The following is a 20205-nucleotide window of genomic DNA, read 5'->3' as shown; positions in this document are numbered from 1 at the left end:
CCTCTGGAAGCCTCACATCTGGGTATGTTGTATTAGACAATAAACTCTGATGTTTTATAATGGAATTTAACTTGCTAAAGAAGTTGTCTAAGAACGTTTACCGGGCAAGGGTATGTGCAGACCAGCTGGAATAAGGGAGGCACCAAAAATGAAAAAAATTAAATCTTCCAAAGGAAATGCGTAATTCTTCACTCCCAAATGCTGCACATCCCACAGGTACTGAGCCTTCCAGGGGGCACAGTGACTAATCCGCTGCACTCTCGGTAAGGGGGTGACTCTCATACATTCATCCTGCTCTGTCCTTCAGGAATGTCGCACTGCTGGTAGGCTCTTTCTTAAATACTCCTTAACATTATATTAATAACTCCTGAAATATACAAGTTCAGAACAATTAAATGTTCCCTTTGGCTTACATGAAACCCATTCTTGTTGGCACTATATACGGATGAATTAAATACATCACTCATGCCCCCTGGATTTCTTTCCCAAGACATTCCCTCTTTAGGAAAAGAAGTAATTTACATGTTATACTTATTTCTCAAACACCAATGACTAATCAATTCAGTTCAGTTCAACCCCATCCAGCCAGATAGGACCTAAACTAGCTGTTTCCAAACAAATTCATTTGGCATCTTAATATACTTCATGGAATCCCTTTCAAAGCCTTATTTGTTACTTTTCCCTTAATCAGGAATTCACATCTAGAATATATCTGTCACAGAATTCGACAGGGCCTTTGAGGAAGAAACAAGCCCACAGTGGTTAAGTAATTCTCCAGCATTACCTCTTCCAGTTAATAAAGGACCAGGCCTAGGACCCAGGCCCACATATCCCCAGCCCATAACAATTTCCATTTCACCTAAATATCCTACTTTCACATCACATGATACAGAATCTATTGCCATTGTTTTATTTTATTATTACTCCCCCTGAAACTAAAAGAAATCTCCTTCACTGCCTTGAACCAACTTCTTTTTGACTATAATTCTGACTCAAGTCTGAGCAAATGGAAATCAGGTGACCAATTAACAAATAATGACGGCCCCCTCCCGTGCCCTGCACCAGGCACACTAGCAATGAAGATATGGTGGTGAACAAGGCAGACATGTTCTGCCCTCATGAAGCTCACAGACAGGATAATCTGGAAGGCTTAAAACTAAATTTGCTCAAGTGCCCCCTGATGCACCCAACCGTAAGCTGGATTGTCATCTTTCTCCAAAGCATCTGAGGCCTTAACACCGCAATTGATTTATAAAGTAATTTAAACTTGCTGCTTAGGTATAGTTGTTCAGGTTCCCAAACACAAATCATTATTATGCAGATATAAAAATAGCCCTGGCTGGTGTGGCTCACCAGTAGATTGAGCACCAGTCTGCACACCAAAGGGTCGCTGGTTTGATTCCCAGACAGGGCACATGCCTGGGTTTCGGGCCAGGTCCCCAATAAGGGGCACGTGAGAGGCAACCGCACACTGATGTTTCTCTCCCTTTCTCCTTCCCTTTCCCTCTCTAAAAATGTATAAAATCTTTAAAAAAAAAATAAACATACACAAATGAGATTGGGGAATAACTCATTTTCAACAATTATTTATCAAACAAGTGTTGGCTCCAATATTACCGCAGCCTGAAAATTTATAATCAATTTACAAAAGACAGCAGGTTGGGCATCGTCCCGCAAAGCAAAAGGGTCAAGGGTCGCTGGTTGGATTCCCAGTCAGGGCATGGGTCTGGGTTGCAGGCCAGGCCCCTGGGTGGGGGCGTGTAGGCGTCAGCCAATCGATGCTTCTCTGATGTTTCTCTCATACATGGATGTTTCTTTCCCTTTCTTTCTCCCTCCCTTCATCTCTCTCTAAAAATAAATAAATAAAATATTTTTAAAAAGTAGGATGAAAGTTTATAGTATAGGCTCTAAACACATCTGTGATGCTGTCACACTTGCATTATGCAACAATTTATAATCTAGGCATATTTACACACACACTGCCTCATTTAATCCCCCCATATCTGTTATAAAGATTTAACAAATGAAGTTTTTTTTAACTCAGAGAAGTTAAAGAACCTGCTCCAGCTTCCAGAACCGGTAAATGATAGACCCAAAACTGACAGTCTCCCATTTATAGATCCCTAGGCTTTTCTACCGAACCACACTCTCTTGAAAAAAGCTCCTGACACCTCTTTCCTTTTCCCACCACCTCTGAAGCACCAGAGACCAAAATGAAGCTCAATCCCTTTGTGACTTCTGACCAGGGCAAGAACTGTAAAAAGTATTTCAATGCACCTTCCCACATTCACAGGAACCTTGTGTCTTTTCCTCTTTCCAAAGAGCTGAGACAGAAGTACAATGTTCAATCCATGCCCATCTGAAAGGATGATGAAGTTCAGGTTGTGGGAGGACACTGCAAAGGGCAGCAAACTGGCAAAGTAATCCAGGTTTACAGGAAGCAATCTGTCGTCTACCCTGAACGAGTGCAGCAGGAGAAAGCGAATGGTACACCTGTTCCTGTGGGCTCCCACCCCAGCAAGGTGGGTATCACTGGTCTAATGCCGGACAAAGACCACAAAGAGAACCCTGAACATGAATCCAAATCTCATCTTATAGGGCAAATACAAGGAAGAAACAAGAAAATGCAGGAGTAATCTTATATAAAACTTTCATTAAAAACTGTTAAAATGGGGGCAGGGGAAGCTCCTTCTGCCCTGGCTGGTGTGGCTCAGTGGACTGAGTGTTGGCCTGCAAATCAAAGGGTCACTGGTTCAATTCCCAGCCAGGGCACAAGCCTGGGTTGCGGGCCAGGTCCCCAATGCAGGGGAAGTGCGTAAGAGGCAACCACACATTGATGTTTCTTTCCCTCTCTTTCTCCCTCCCTTCCCCTTTCTCTAAAAATAAATAAATAAAATCTTTTTAAAAAGCTCCTTCCAAACTTTTTAATTAATAATGCTAATAACACTAGAAATAATAATTGTTAGCCTTTACTGAATATGTACTTAATATGCTAGATAATGTTCCAAGTCCTTTATAGGAATTAATGATAATCATTTACATAAATGAGTGATACTACAGCTCAGGCAAATTTTAGAAATTTTTAAGTGATTAAGAATACTCACAATGGCATTCAGAATACAAAGCCAGTTTTAGACAACCAATTTATTGTAAGACACACGGCCAAAAGAAAAGGAGGCTGGCAGTGAAGAGGGAATAGCAAAGCCCAGGGGGCTCATGTGGCCTTAAGGAAGAGGTTTTCCTCCAGATTCCAACACTCATACCCGTTTTACAGAGCATAAATGAACTCTGAAGAGTCAGCCAAACAGATCACATGACTCACTGATCTTCTTTAATGCCTGCATTCAAATTTTGCATAAGCAAGTTTGTTTCCGAACTGTGGATGTGTCCAAAAACGGCTGAAATCCCTTAGAGAGGAGATAGACACACTATGGGTGGGAGACCCGAGGCCAGGAAGCGAGCGACCACACGTGGAACTGGGCTCGGGCAGCCACAGCATCTCCCTTTGCAGTGCGTTACACAGTTCACATAAATTACCTCATTCGATTTGATCTTACAAGAACCAGAAACAAGATAGTGACTAAGTCCCTAAACAATGAGCACAAGGTGATTTAAACCTTCTGGTGGAAAAAGGAAAGCCCCCAGGAAGCAGGATTTGTCACGGGTCAAGCCAGCAACCTTGAGCCAAACTGCAGCCAGAATCCTACAGCCGGAGACAGGGAGACAGATAAGAAGGGGAAAACGGGGGGGGGGGGGCGCTTTCATACAATGTGTTAATTTATATTCAATACGTAAACTATTGGGTTGGGCAAAAGAACCACACTTTCAACACGTCTGCTCATTCAGAAGTGGGTGAAGACTTTGATAGATGGCCTCAGGCTGGGTCAGAAAGACAAAGCCCCTTTATCAGAAAACAAAGACACCACAGAGACAGACAGGAGAGGCAGAGAGAGACAGAAACAGAGACACACAGAGACAGAGACACAGACACAGAGAGACAAGAGAAACAGAAACAGAGAGAAAATTAAGCATCCAGGATTGACTGAAGCGCTTTCCTGATCAATTACATTGAGATTCCCAATTCATTTTGGTCACTTAAACCAAAGAGATACAACCTAATTCCCTGCCATTTTTTTTTCTTTGGTGGATTATTAGTTCACTTCAAATCTCTCAACCACTGTCAGTTCTCCATTTAGCCTAGAACCCTGAAGTGAAAAGTACATGATCATATATAGCAGAACCCTTTAAAAATAATAATTACTAATGTTTATTACTGTTTATTATTTGACAGGCATGCTGCTACTTTGCAGATGAGGAAATTGAAGCAAAGAGATGCAATGACTGGCCCAAGATAACAGGACTGACGTAACTCAAGCTGCACAGCCACTTGCAGCCAATTGTCAATTAAGAATACACACCCATTAGCCCATTACAAAATCCAGTTCCCCTTCTCTTTCTCAATAGTAATAGAGTTTTTAGCCCTCACCTCTAGAAAGCAAGATCCACTGTAATGCTCATTTTGAAACTGTACAGACCTACCTCTGCTGGGAAACAATTTTTCTTATTTTAATCCTTACCCAAGGGCATTTTTCTTCATTGCTTTTAGAGAGACGGGAAGGGAGTGAGAAATATCGATGCGAGAGAGAAGCATCGAGTGGTTGTCTCCCATAAGCACCTGGATCAGGGATAAAACCTGCAACCTCTGGGTTACAGGGGATGATGCTCCAACCAACTGAGCCACACCGGCCAGGGCAGGAATGAATTTTAAGTTGATGTGATGACACTGACGCTAGGTTTGCCTTTTTGGAAAGATACCCTCCCTTTCCCCATAGGACCCACCTCCAAATCCTCTCCACCGAATGGCAGGAATGATCATGCTTTGGGTACAGTTTATAGAACAAATGTCCTCAGGCAGAGGCCGACAGGACAGCCAAGGTTCAATCCCACTCGCACAGCAGCACCACCTTCAATCCCACTCGCACAGCAGCACCACCTTCAATCCCACTCGCACCGCAGCACCACCTTCAATCCCACTCGCACAGCAGCACCATCGTACCGTTCCAATTGCACCATTTCACAGGCTACCACCACTGGTCATCAGGGAAAGCAGGAAAGCCGCTTTCAAACCTCAGAAAGATCTAAAAGGGCAGTACTTTCCTCTCAAAGGTCAACGGGCAAAAAACAAAACAAAACAAAAACATCGATCTACAAGCCTGTGTAAAATAAACAGAAACAGACCTTAAGGAATCACTGACTCCAGTAAAGCACCCCTGAATGCACCTTTTCCATGCCAATGAGCCTGGATCTGCTTCAGGCCTAAACCAATTAAAGCTTCTGCTAGTTTCATTTCTGACCTCAATGTTCCAGTGCAATCAGAGTCCAAGAAATCAAGTGAATTTTAATTCCCCTGGAATGCTCTATTAACTGTAAAACACTATAGAATATTAACTTGATTTTAGTGTTGGTACTTTTCCTCCTCCGGTATGCATGTAGCTATGTTGTTTTCTGCTCTCATAAGTTTTTTTGATTTTTGTTTGTTTTGTTATTTGAGAACTGTCATATACACATAAATTCCTATGCCTTAATTGGCAAAATATCAAAAAATATTCCTCAAAACAAGTATTTATGGTAAATTTTCAGAGTAAGTTTGTCTGAGAATCATTGATAAGAAGGTTTACAATCTATCTAAAGTCAGAAATAACTCTTCACATCCTTTTTCAGTTAATTAAATGACTGTGAGGAGGAACAAATTAAATAAGGACAAACTAGGAGTTAATCAGAGTAGGAGAGTAAGCAACAGCTTTCATCAGAGACATCTACTTGCAATTTTTCAACAAAAAAAATAAGCTTGTCAGTAAATAGCAGAAATAGGCTCTTGGCAGATGCAGTTTGTAGTTGTTTGTACTACCACCCTCGTCTATTTATAGGGTAAATTAAGTTCCTCCAAGTCCTACCACAGGGATTGGAAAACTGGCATTAGAGATATTTGAAAATCAAAGACAAACAGGCAGTTCCAGTCACCCCTTTCTCATATGCTTAGTAAGAGACACATCACCCAGCCTCCCACCCTCTGAACCCCATGGTGTACCGTACAGGACGCTGACGCTCTCTCAGCAATGCCCTTCCTGTGCCATAATTACAGGAGTAACAAATATTCTGCTCCTTGTTTCAGTTATGTCAGCCTGGAACACAGCCTAAAGCATTTTGAAATGCCACAACATGTAATGTCCCTTAAGTACAAACAGAGCAAGCAAAAAAATAAATAAATACACACACACACACACACACAGACACACACACACAACCTGAAGTTCAGTTGACCGCAAAAAAGAGGAAGCAGCTACTGAGCTAAATATGCATACAAAAGACCCAAGAGCAGTGCTCTCAAGATTTCTGCTTACCTAATAGACAGGTGGTCAAGGCCATGCCTAAACAATGCTCACACCAAGAGAAAGATCCACTTAGAAGTACAAAAATATTAAATTCACTGTTAATTTTTTAAAAATGCAAATTAAATAACAATGAGGTACCTTTACAATTTCCCCCTCTATTTTAATGACCATATCCAATGGAGCTAAGGGTGCATGAACTAGTTAAAAATAGAGCCCTGCGGTCCTAAAAATGGTCACACACTCATGCTCAGTAAAATTCCATTTTGTATATCTATCCTAAAAAGTAAATCCAAGATGGTCACTACAGCGTTACGCACAGTAGCAAAAATTAGAAACATCCAAGTTTTCCGATGTTTGGTGAATAATGACTACTGAAGAAGATACAATGTGGACCTGAAAATGACAACTGACATCATGCAGCAACACCTCATAACTAAGTTTTAATAGCAGGATTCAGCCCTGGCCAGGTGGCTCAGTCAGTTGAAGCATCATCCCATACACCAAAAGGTTGCAGGTTCAATCCCCAGGATCCCCAGTAGGGGAAGGTACAGGAGAGGAGGCAACAGATCCAGATCGATGTCTCTCTGTGTTTCTCCCTGCCCTCCCACTTCCTCTCAACAATCAATAAATATATCCTCCAGTGAGGATTAAATAAATAAATAGGATTCAAATTCACTAGTATGGTATTCCTCAACAAATATAAACAGCATTACATTATGATCCAGCAATGCCACTTCTGTATATATAGCTGAAAGAACTGAAAGCAAGGTCTCTAAAAGATACTTGTTCATGTACACCTGTTCACAGCAGCATTATTCACAGTAGCCAAAAGGTGGAAGCAACTCAAATGTCCACTGACTGACAAATGGATAAACAAAATGTGTTATATGCATACAATAGAATATTACTCACACTCAAAGGAAGGAAACTATGACATATACAACATGGATGAGGCTTGAGTGCAATAAGCCAGTTACAAAAAGACCAATACTATATGATTTCACTTATATTAGATTTCTAGAATAGTCAAACTCATAGAAACAGAAAGTAAGATGGTAGTTGCCAGGAGCAATGTGGGAGAAAAATGGGGAATTGTTTAATGGGTAGTTTAAAGTTTTACAAGATGAAAAAGGTTCTAGTAGTTGGATGCACAACAATGTAAATGTATTTTTAACCATAGTGAACTGTACACTTAAAAATGGTTAAGAGGGCAAATTCTGTTATGTATATTATTATGTATATACCACTACAGTACAATTATACATATGGAAAAGAGACAACAGAACAAAACTAGGAAACAATTCCGCAAAATTGTATTTGGATTAAGATAGTAAGATAATAAACCACTTCCCCCCAAACTCTGTGATGTGATTTTTATAGCAATCATGTTATTAAAAAAACTGTAAGAACATATTGCTCTAACTACTCATAAAGCTTAAAGTCCTGGGGGTGGATGGGGAGCATGCTTATGAAAAATTACTCAAATTTTTAGCAAAAAAAAAAAAGAGGGAGCCAAATTTTTAACTAAGGTCTTCCTCTTTACAACAGATGAAAGATGGTCTACACATAGACTACTACCTAAATTTCATGAGGAAAGGTTTCAATCTGTTTGTTCACCAAATTCCTAGCACCAGTTTGCACATTGTTGTATTCAATAGACTCTTAGGAAATGAATTTAGAAAACTACCTTCACAATCTTCTCTCTCTCTCTCTCTCTTTTTTAGGAAATGAATTTAGAAAACTACCTTCACAATCTTCTCTCTCTCTCTCTCTCTCTCTCTTTCTCTCTCTCTCTTTGCCCAACTGGCATTAATTTCATGAAAACACTTTGCTGATTATATTTTAAGTCTCTTAAATCCAAGAGCTTCTAACTCTATTCTTCTGGTCTCCAATTCCCAAATTCATCCTTTTTTGTCCTCTAATTATCTCACTTTGTTTAGCATCTGGAAAAAGAACTGAGTGCTGCAATATGTAATTAGTAAATTATTCTTAGCTGACTGAATCATGTAGCAGCAGTAAGCAATTACAGGCCATAAAATGCATATTCCTCTTGCTGTTTTAATACTCTAGGACATAATGAGCCCTCTTCTCTTTAAACTGAGGATGAAGTTGCAGTTTGAATGCAGGCTAGTTTTATCCTATCAGCTCAATGTGAAAAAGGGAAGCTCCCCACACACAAGTTTCACAACCCCAAAATGCTGGTACGTGTGACCCAATCTAGGCCGAGAAGAAACTATTCCCAAGAGTAAAGGGCAAGTTCCTGTTCACACAGAAGAAGAACCCAGCATGCCCGGCCGGCACGCCCTCCGGCCAGCCATCCACCTGCAGCCGTCTAGGTGATGGAGATTCAAGCCCCTACAAGAGCTGGCAGCTCTGCTTTAGCAAACTGTTGTCCAACAGAAATACAGCTGAGCCACCTATGCAATTTCCAATTCTCCAATAGTCACGTTAAAAAATAAACAGGAAAAAATAAATTTTATTTAACTCATAGATTCAAAACATTATCATTTCAACATGTAATCAATATTTTTAAATTATTGTGATATATTGGATAGTCTCTTTCCTTTGTCTTAGAAATCCAGGGTGTATTTCAAACTTACAACACACCATTCCATTCAGGCCGGCCATACTTCCAGCGCAATCGCCACATGTGGCTGGTATCTACCCTGTTGGATGGCCCACCTTCGGCACGATGGTCACTTCTACTTCGGAATCACTTGTAACACTTTTACATGTATTTCACATTTCAATCATTTTTCATGAACTCAGACATCCTTCTTAGTGCATGTTTTTCCCTCTCCGCCAAAAAAAAAAAAAAAAATTAACAAGTAAACAAAAACTATGTGATTTGCCACTAGTAACCAAACTAGAACTAACTGAACTATGATGAGAAACCTGGAAAATTAACCTCATCCCAAGAGTTCGGTAAACTCTGGTTAGACTATTAACTCTGTTTAATGCATTTTATGTCGTTCAGCATGATTATGTTTCTGTTGGAGCACAGTCATCTACAATTTTAGGACAGGTGTCAACTGGGAAATCTGACTAGCATTTCAGGGATAAACTACTTGGTCAACATTTCCATGCCACTCTGTACAAATGGGTGTGCTCCTGAAAAACTGAAAAGATTCCTTTAAACTACAGGAACAAGCTCTTTAATAAAGGAAAATAAGAGAGATGTAGTGTCTATTTAATAAGCTTTTTGAAAATATTACTAAATGAGGCCAAAAACTTCATCTTGTTCACCGCTCTGTCCCCAGAGTCAAACTTACATGTGTGGGGCACAGAGTAAGAACTCAACAAATTGTTGAATGCACAAATGAATGATGGTCTTTCTTAAAATAAAGGGGAAATATACAAAGTGATTTTTTAAATCCTCACTGAAGAACATTTTTTCATTGCTTTTAGAGAGAGGAAGGGAGAGAGAGAAACATTGATTGGTTGCCTCCCACACACGTGGACCGGAGATGGAGCCCGCAACCCAGCTCTGTCCCCTGGCCAGGGATCAAACCTGCAACCTTTCAGGCCACGAGATGAGGCTCCAACCAACTGAGCCACACCAGCCAGGGCTATATATCGTCCTTTTTTAAATGACTACTACATATAAGATACTGTGGAGACTTAGGATGGACTTGAATGAGGGCGAAAATTTGTGTACATTTGCGTATAAAGGAAAATTAATAGTACCAAGTACTGTGACATCTATTCATAAAAAGTAGGCTTTCATTTGCCTACTACTTACCAGGCATTTATGGTATGTGTTGATAAACATGCTAGTCTCAATCTTCATTAAATAAGATATAACAACAAATTGTAATTTTTGCTATGAAGGTAAAGAGCACAGGGCATGGTTCAGGAAAACTTCTCTGAGAAGGTGTTATGTAAGTTGGCATGTGGAGAAAGGGTGAGGCAAGTAATTTCAGGCCCAGATTCTGTGATGGGTTATAACTTGGGTCCTGAAAGGAACCAAGAGAAAGCTAGTATGACTAGAATCCTAGTTACATGCTTTTATTTAAAAGCTGTTGCATCTGAGAGCTGGGCCTTGTAATGCACTACCTGTATTACAAGGCAACGTAGAAGGGTGGGCAAAAATATGTTTACAATTGTTAGTATGGAAAATAATACAATAAATAAATAACACAAGAAGAAACTGCATTTTGTGTACTCACCAATGTAAATCTACAGTCGCCAACCCCTATATATTAGTTCTTCAATGAGACAAGCACACAATAGGCTAAGTTAGCTAAGACATGTCCTTTAAATAAGTAGCTCCTCTGCATCCATCTATCATACATCCCATTGGGTCTTTTTATCATCACTTCTGAAGAAGAGCCAGGCTGGCTAATGGCCTTGGGCCAAATTAGAAGTGAAAAGCAAGCCTCGGACTGGCCTGTATCAAAAGAGCCACTTTCTGTGCGAAGTTGGGGGTAAGCGAGAGCTGCTCGCTCAGGGCTAAGAAGCATTGGTGATCAAGCCACAGTACAAAGCATTTGGTCAGCCTTGTTTTTTTCTCCCAGAAAATGAATGTTTACATTTATGACATGCACTGACTGCCAAAGGAAGTCTAAAAAGAATAACCACATTATTAGATATTTTTAGCTTTTCCTTTCATAAATATTTTGTGACACTGCTTTCCAAATAATTCCCAATCTTCCGAGTTAACCAGACGAAAAAAATGGAGTAAAGAGAGTATTGTTCACATATGAGGATATATGACATTGGTGACTAATTTTCTTTTGAAATTCAGTTAAAGGAATGAGTCTTTGCGAGTCCTCCTCACATAAATACAAAATTCTATGCATAAGAACATAGTAGCCCTGACCAGTGCAGCTCAGTTGGTTGAGTGTCGTCCCACAAAGCAAAAGGTCACCAGTTCAATTCCTGGTCAGGGCATATGCCTGGGTTGCGGGCCTGGTACTCAGTTGGGACATGTGCAAGAGGCAACTAATTGATGTTTCTTTCACATATCAATGTTTATCTCACTCTCTTTCTCCCTCTCTCTAAAAATATATTTTTAAAAAATCATGTCATCTGCAAAAAGTGACAATTAAAAAAAAAGAACACAATATATCAGATATGGAGACGAGATGTGCAAATCACCATGCACCAGGCAAAAGGGCTGTTAGGACTGTTTACATTCAACAATATATGGATTAACCTACTTCAGATTGAAAGACTCATGCAGACTACAAGGGATGGAAAAAGACCTAGCATGCAAATGAAAACAACAACAAAAACAACAAAAAACTGGGGTAGCAATACTTCTATCACACAAAATAGACTTTAAAACAAAGGCTACATGTAACAAGATAAAGGACATTTTATAATGATAAAGGTTATCAACCCAACAGAAAACTGTAACCCTTGTAAACATTAATGCACCCAACATAGGAGCACCTCAATATATAAAGCAAATATTGAGGGACATGAAGGAAAAGATTGACATTAAGAGTCATAGTAGGGAACTTTAATACCACAATGACATCAATAGAGAGATCATCCAGACAGAACACCAACAGGGAAACAGTGACCTTAAATGACACATTAGATCAGATAGATTTAATTCATATTTTTAGAACATTTTACTCCAAAACAGCAGAATATACATTCTTTTTAAGCACACATGGAACATCTTCCAGAATAGACCACATTATTAGGTCACAAAACAAGCATCAACAAATTTAAGAAGACTGAAATTACATCAAGCATCTTCTCTAATCACAATGGTATAAAACTAAAAATCAATTACAAGAAAAAAACTGAAAAACACACATGAAGACTAAATAACATGATACTAAACAATCAAAGGATTAACAAGATCAAGGAAGAAATCAAAAGATACCTGGAGACAAATGAAAACACAACGACCCAAAAAGTGATGGGCACAGCCAAAGCAATTCTAAGAGGGAAATTCATAGCCTATCTCGAGAAACATGAAAAACCTCAAATAAAGAATCTATCCTTACACTTAAAGGAACGAAAAGAGAACAAACAAAACCCAAAGTGAGTAGATGGAAGGAAATAAATATCAGAGCAGAAATAAACAACAGAATCAAAAAAAAAAAAATACAAAGATCAGTGAAACCAAAAGCTGGTTCTCTGGAAACACAAACAAAATTGATAAACCTATAAACAGAGTCATCAAGAAAAAAAAAAAGAGAGGACCCAAATAAACAAAATCAGAAACAGTAAAAGATAATAATACAGGGATTAAAAAGTTAGAATAGCCAAAATCTATTTCCAAATCTTCACTATCACCAAAACTTCTAACAGAAATGCTGAATACAACAGTGTAACTTATTACTGTTAGTTCTAGCAATAAGACACAGAACCAAACAAACAACTACAAAAACATTTTAAGTTATAGTAAGGGGAGAACTCATAGGGCAAACTTGAAGTCTGTTATGTGAAGTCTCACATACCTGCCTTAGTAAAACATTTTTCAGTATAACTTTATTAAAAGTGTGAGTGGAATAATAAACATAAAAATTAGTATAAGTGGTTCAGAAGACAATTTCAAGTTTTTCAAGACCTCTTGGATGGAGGGAGGTAAAACAGGATAAAGCAGGTATAAATGGTGACAGGAGGGGACTTGGCTTTGGGTGGTGAACACACAATACAATACAAGGTGATGTATCATAGAACAGTACACCAGAAACCTATGTAACTTTATTAACTAATGTCACCCCAATAAATTCAATAAAATTTTTTTAAAACAATATAATTTGGAAACAAATTTTTAATTCAATTATACCGTAAAACAAACAGAACACCTCTTGACTACTCTACTACTAAAGCGAAAGTAAGTGTCTCATCTCCTTATTCCTATTAACCACCGACGGCTCAAGAAGAAAAGTGATCACCTTAGATATGGAATAAGATGTGCTCCAACAGATTAATAATCTTGATCAATTTCTACTCTTAGAAGTTTAATCTGTCCTGTACTTACAAGTAGTTTGATTTTGTTAGAAACTCAGAAAATTATGAATTACAGAACTGCCCACATTCTTGGTTCTGCTTGAAACATACAGTAAACATACAAGTATGAATTACTAACACTTTGATGAAGGTGCATGTGGAAAAGGAGGAAGGGTCAACATTTTAAAAAACTCCTAAGTTACAGATGTCCATATCTGTAAAGGGGAAAATCAAGAATTTTTAATTATTTTTATAACCACGAAGTAACAAAAAAGAAAGAGGAATCTGTGTCAGAAAACTTGAGTTCCAGCCTTTCCCTTAAGTGTGGCCCCTTAGTCAAATCACTAAACAAGGCCTTACCTTTCATCACATTAATACCCTCATAGGGTCCCAGGGAAAATCTTAAGATACGGTACATTTTTAAACCCATAAAGAGCCAATTATTCACAAACGAGGAAAGCATTCATTCATTCATTCAACTAATACTGTATTCAATGACCAACCACGGTGTCACGTACTGACTGGAGCCCTGTGAAGACCTCAATAAACATGACATTCACGCTGCCACACACAGGCTACACATTCATTCCCTTTACACCCTCCGTATCAGTTTTTAACCCTTTTAGTTAAAAAAAAGAAAAAAGAGAAAGAGAGGGAGAGTACCAACATAAAATATGAAAGAAAATGGTAACAGTTGCTATATATTTGTAAAATTTTTGTTATTGTTGGAGACAGAAAATTGTTGGGCTATGTTCCTTTGCCTGGCAAAAGAAGAAAGACATTTCTCACTCCCTCCCCCTTTCTCCCCATCCTGCATTTACCACAAACATCTTGCTTTCTCTGGATATTTTCAAGAGTTATAAAAATACAGGTTCCTGGCTTTTCCACCAGGTGATTCAGCACCAAAAATAAAATCACTATTATGGGTAACAGATCCTTATAGCAACACCTCTCTTTCTACCTCTCTAGAGAAAAGATAAATTTCGCTACTATACTTATGTCAGCGTGCTTACCTTATTCTTATAATCATCAGCATGCTAAAAAGAAAAAGGTTTATCTAACCTTAGATAAAAATGTCCTGTATTAAAGAATGTCTTGCTTTATATTTATAAGGTTTACTTCCTTAACTCACAAATCTTACCAGGAACTTAACAGATTCAATCGATTCTTTAAATAAACTAAAATATTTACTGAAGTTCAGAATTTAGAACACTTTCTCCACCTAGCAAATAAGTCCTATAACTTAGCACTGTGCATGTGTTGTGTTAAAAGGGAAAATACAGAAGCTTTAGAATACACATATTAAGCTCTTCAAGCAAAGAACTAGAAGATCCATCCTGATCTTCAACAAAACACTTCAAAATACTTATGTTAGACAAGTTTTAAATGTTAAATAAGTAACATTATATGAGCATAACACATGATAGATGAGTATTATATAAATTAATGAGTATAACACAAATATTGTATTGTACCTGTATAAACTGAGAAAAATAGATGTTTTTATACTAAGCATTCTCACACCATTCCAACCTGGATACTTTGGCCCTTGTGAAGGAGCATCTTACACCTGGTGAATTCAAGAACCAGCAAGTTTTCTGGAGATTAGTAGCCACCAATCTGGAACAGACTTCAAACCAGCACCATCACTGACATGTTCTAGTCAAAGTGTCAAATGGTGAAAGCAACGTAAGTGGAAGGAGAAAATACAAAGTGGAGAAGAAGAAAGGAGAAGCCAAGAAAGAAAGAAAACCAACGTGAAAAAAAGCACAAGGAGACTTGGCTGGTGGGGCTCAATGGATTGAGTGCTGGCCTGCAACCAGAAGGTCGCCGGTTCAATTCCCAGTCAGGGCACATACCTGGGTTGCAGGCAAGGTCCCCAGTAGGAGGCACGTGAGAGGCAACCACACAGTAACGTCTCTCTCCCTGTTTCTCCCTCCCCTCCCCTCTCTAGAAATCAATTAAAAATTTTTTAAAGAATAAAACACACGGAAATGCAATTCTTCCAAAACCTCTGGGGGGAAGGGGGTATTTCTGATTCCCAAACTTCACAGCGAACTCTCATCATTATAATACACTTTACTGAAAACAAGACATCGTCTGCTATTAAGTGCATGTTTGTGACCCCTCAAAACTCATATGGAGAAGCTGAAATGTGAAAACATTTGGGGGAGGCGCCTCTGGAAGGTAATTAGGTCATGAGGGTGGTCCCCGCGGGATTAGTGTCCTCCTAAGAGGAAGAGATAGCCCTTTCTTCATGTGAGGGCACTGCAAGAGGTCAGCTGTCTACAAGCCCGGAAGTCCAGGACCCAATCATGCGGGCACCCCGACCTCCGACTTCTCGCTTTCAGAACTGTGAGAAACAAGTATTTAAGTCCCCTGGTCCATGGTATTTGTTACAGCAGCCCGCGATAACTAAGACTTCGCTCAAAGTGACTAGTTAACAGTGCGGCCTCCCACCTTAAATAAAGAGGGCGTGACTACTGCACCGGGACTCCACTCAGGATCACCTGGACTCCACTCAGGATCACCTGCTACTGAGTAAGGGCACATGACTTCACTTTTGCTCTTTATGGGCCCTTCTCCCCTTTCTTCTGGTTTGGGAGTTAAGAGGTTGAAAAGACTAGGACTTCCGAATTATAAAAAGAAATCTGGCCTCAAAAAGTGGTTAAAGAAATTTAAAAGGTCTGGCAAAGAAATCTCCGCATTTTATGCGGTCCTTACCCGTCCCACAACTCATCATCCTGCCCTGAACGATTTTCTTTGCTGCTAAATTTCCAGGACTAAGTCTGATAGCAATGTTTGCTGCATGCCTTTTTTTTTTTTTTTTTTTAAGAGCAACCAATTTGTTCCATTACAGACTTCTCTAATCTGATGTGAGCCTGGCTGGGTTGGCACGGCTTCCTGGTGTGGCTCCAGGACCAAGAGGCCGCGAGCTCAAGAGCCAGACTTAGAGGTCCAGCCCAACTGCCCCGTTTGAGGAAAGCCTCTTTGCAAAACACAGTCACGGTCAGCGAAACGGGCCCAAGTTCCCTGACTATCTTTTCCCAAGTCATGCTTCCCACGGCATGCTTCCTCCAAAAAAGGAATAAACCGGCCTAAGGCTCAGCTCCCGCTCGCTAGCATTTACCTATCACAGAAATTTGTTTGCAAAACAGATTCGAAGGACCTATAAACTTAACTTTCTGGAAAATGCACAACCTTGACACGAGCAACTTAACATTTAGTGAGCGCCTACTATCGTCAGGCCCCGAGTTTCTCTTAGCGCCCCGTCCCCACCAGAAGCGCGGAGACCGGGAATATAGGAGAGGCCGGGTCACCAGAGCCACCCCTAGCTATTACACTACCCTCCAAGCCGCTTAGGGGGCCACAGCCCGCTGAATTGACCAACACAGAGGGCCAGCGCGAGGAATCGACCGTTGACTCTGCGGGGGCGCAAAGGGCGTTCCGGGTCGCAGGGAAAACTCTGGGAGTGGCCAGGAGACGCCTCCTCACTAAGAACTGCTCCCCCGCAGCCGGCCGCCCAAAGCGGAGCCACAGAGGCCATCTGGCGCAAAAGACAGGAGCCGGCCCTCAACCTCCCCGCCCTTCCTTCTCCTTCCCTTGCCCCGGGCACCCCCAGCGCAAGCCCGTTCGCCCACGTGCACAAACTCAATGCAGGACCCTGGGATCCAAAAAGACCGAAGCCACTTCTCTGCGGCCCCGTCCTCGTTCCCCACGAGCAACCCCAACCCGCAGAGACACGTGGCAGCGAGGGTCCCGCCGCCCAGGGACCCCCCGGGTGCGACGGGAAGGGGGCTGCAGCCAGCCGCGCGCACCACTCACTTGCTGGCCGGCGCGGGGCTTGCCCTGGGGTGCTCTCCTGAAGAAGGAAGTCCTGGCGGTGAAGAAGAAATCCTCGGAGTCCTCCTCCAGGCTGCTGTAGCCGCTGCTCATGCTGCTGGTCCCGTCGCGCGCGGGCCGCCTCCCCGGGGCGCAGGTGGCCAGGCAGGGGGTGCCGCACCCGCCCGCCCCGCGAGGTTCCCGGCGCGCGGCCCAGAGCCGCTGACCGGCAGTCTCACTGCAGCTGCGACCGCCGCTCAATCCGGCCGTTCTGTCCCCTCCCGCCGCCTCCCCGCCGGGCTCCTGGCGCCGCCCGGGCCTCGGAGCGCCTCGCGACCCCGCCTCCCAGGGCCCCGCCCCCGCCCCGGCCCCGCCCCCGCCCAGCAAACCTCTCCGGGGGAGGCTCGGGACACTCCCCTGCACTACTGCAGGTGGGGATCGGCTGCCCGCCTTACTAGCGATAGAGAACCGGGAAAGCTCGGTTCGAAGGCAGCCTGTGCTGGGGCTGTTTTCGGGGTCGTTTCCCCAACCTCCTGGAAACTGCTAACTGCTCGGCGATCAGTCCACCGCCTCCTCCTGGGGTCCAGCGGGTGGAGGTGGAAATTGCCCGGCCAAGGGACCCCCAGACCCTCGGTCTTCCAGCAGCAGTTTCGCCCGCTGCTGAACTCCCGCCGCTCGCCCTTCCGGGAGGGTTGCAGTGCTGAGTGAGGAGCTAACAACTGGGTTGAGATTTTTCAAATGAAAACATCCTGTTAATTCAGTTGAGCTTCGGTTTTTCCCTGTCGCATTTCTCTTCAGCAAGGATTCATTCCCGCATTAGGACAGCCAAAGTCGTTCTGCTTTTACAGCCCACTTGGTGCAAAGGCGGGGTAGGGGGGAAGGGGGCGGGGCGGGGGGGCCTGGGGGAGGGTAGGCCGTGAACTAGCTCTGTAGTTCAAGTTTATTAATTAAACCTGCTTTTTAAATGTTCCCTCCCACAATCCGCTTTAAACCGACCAGTCAATGATCGGGGTGTAGGGTTCAGGGAATTCTATTCGCCCCCCACCAAAAATAAATAAATAAAGGTTCCATATTTTCTCAAGTCCTTCCAGTAGGGCAATCCTCGTTTAAAGTACAAAATTTTCAAGGGAAAGAGGTGGGGGGGAGGCAGAAACAAATGTATTTAAAAAGTAAATAAATAAATAAAGTACAAAATTTTCCTGCACGACACCTGCGGGTACCTGTCGATTACGCCATTCTGTTATTGGATTGATTTAAATAATTCTAATTTCCTTGCCGAGATCCTGATTGAAAGGCCGTTTCTTGGAAGTTTCAGCACTGCTGTGTTAAGCAGGCGTTAGAAGAGGTTTCATTTAGGAGGACAGGGGTTAGGAAACAAATTTTTCGCTCACTATAGCTAAACTTTCTTGCATTCTCTGTAATTCTCAAAACAGCTTTATAAAGTAGATAGAATTATTTTATGCTCAGTTTACATCTAGAGCAGTTGAAGCTTAAAGAGAGAAAAGTAGCTGCAGGTAGTAGGGCTGGGCCTATTCTGATCTGAAGTTCTTCAGATATCCTTCTAGGTTTTCTGCTTTGTCCCTGGTCAGCCGCGGTCATTTGTGGACTAGTGGGAGCAAGAGCTGGTCTGGAGATGATGGGAAGGAGGGACTTGGCTCATGAGTCATCCTATCCCCAGCAGAAAGAAGGCTTGCAAACCTGCCCTCCCTTCCTTCAGGTTTACTCACACATCCAGCTTGTAAACTCGTGTACTACCCCAAGTGATTCACACAACTCCTTGAGGCTGGCCTTGAAGTTGTAGCCCATTTCAAAGGTCCTGCAACATTGAAAGCTCTTCCCAGTGAGAGGAAGCAGAGTTTGCCAACCCCAAATAGGACTTTTTTTAGATATTATTTTAACCTGGTTATTTTTTGTAATGACTCAGGAAAACCTTCAACCTTCTCCCTAACTGCTTAAAGTATTTAGATGAAGAATCTGCTCCAGGACAGGAGCTATTATCATAGATAACTAGTTTAACATGAATTAGATGTAACAGGGAAGAGCCTCGCAAGTCCCCTTTGATCAAAGTCCTATGTCCCTTGGTTAAAGATGGCCCAGCCAACACTGTTTTACCAAACATTTGCCTTTACATCTCCATGTGAATTGCCTTCCTCCCCTTTGAAGCAGCAACCATAACCACCCTTCTCCTTAGTTCAATATATCATAGAAGCCTTAACTGCCCAATCTGTCCTGTTCCCACATGCTTATGGAAGCTTCATATGTACATATGTAATAAATTGGATCATTTTCTCCCATTAATCTGTCTCATGTTAATTTGATTATTAGTTCAGCCAAAAGAACCTTCAAGGTAGAAGGAAAATTATTTTTGCTCCCCTACATCAGCCACACAGTTACTGAATATTTAGAAACCAAGAATTCTAATTCCATACTGTTTTGTACATTCTAAGCGGATCCCTGTGTATGCCATGCACGTAACCTAGTGTAAGTGGATAGAACGATTTGCTTACTTATGATAGATTTTTGTTATTTGGTTTCTATTATTTTATTAACATTAATTCTTACTAAATACTCAAATTTAAGAGTAATGCATAGGTTAAAGAATTTAAATAACTTGTTTTCTTGTAGATGAAAGGGGGATATAACCTCATCCAGAACAAATTATTTTAAATAGTTTCTGTACACTTTGAAGAAAAACATTAGAAGGAAAATACATAAAGTGCTTTATGATCCACCATTTGATAAAAAGGATATTTTCATGGTATTATTTTTTAAGTTCCAAAGCATTTAATTAAATTTTATATCTGTCAATGCACCATTGGAATCAGTTATAACAAAAAGGCATAATGGAACAATGAAGAAACACTGCTTTTAAACAACAAAAAGCAAACACCGTAAAGGAAGAAGGAATTGGCATTCTATTTCTTAAAAGTATCATAATTATATTTCTATATGTTTTCGATAGCATTCTTTTTTTAAAAGATTTTATTTATTTATTTTTTAGAGAGATAGGAAAGGAGGGAGAAAAAGGAGAAAAACATCAATTGGTTGCCTCAGGCATTCCCCCCCACCCCTG

The 20205-nt window shown here is 41.2% G+C and overlaps 1 protein-coding gene and 1 pseudogene across 1 annotated transcript in view; one reads left to right on the top strand and one right to left on the bottom strand.

Moving 5' to 3' along the window:
* RASSF3 (Ras association domain family member 3) overlaps positions 1–17409 on the bottom strand; it is a 72815-nt gene extending 55406 nt beyond the window's left edge. Inside the window, exon 1 of the mRNA XM_054580052.1 lies at positions 17136–17409. Coding sequence (XP_054436027.1) covers positions 17136–17246 — 111 coding nt within the window. The 5' untranslated portion in view covers positions 17247–17409. The remainder of the gene's footprint in view (positions 1–17135) is intronic.
* LOC129075851 (60S ribosomal protein L26-like) lies at positions 2214–2636 on the top strand (annotated as a pseudogene).
* Positions 17410–20205: the final 2796 nt, after the last annotated feature.

Source organism: Pteronotus mesoamericanus, unplaced genomic scaffold, assembly GCF_021234165.1.
Source record: "Pteronotus mesoamericanus isolate MK-2021 breed Mesoamerican mustached bat unplaced genomic scaffold, CSHL_Meso_final contig_56, whole genome shotgun sequence".
Taxonomy (NCBI): domain Eukaryota; kingdom Metazoa; phylum Chordata; class Mammalia; order Chiroptera; family Mormoopidae; genus Pteronotus; species Pteronotus mesoamericanus.
The sequence above is the reverse complement of the archived record's forward strand: the minus strand, read 5'-3'. Positions and strand labels throughout refer to the sequence as shown.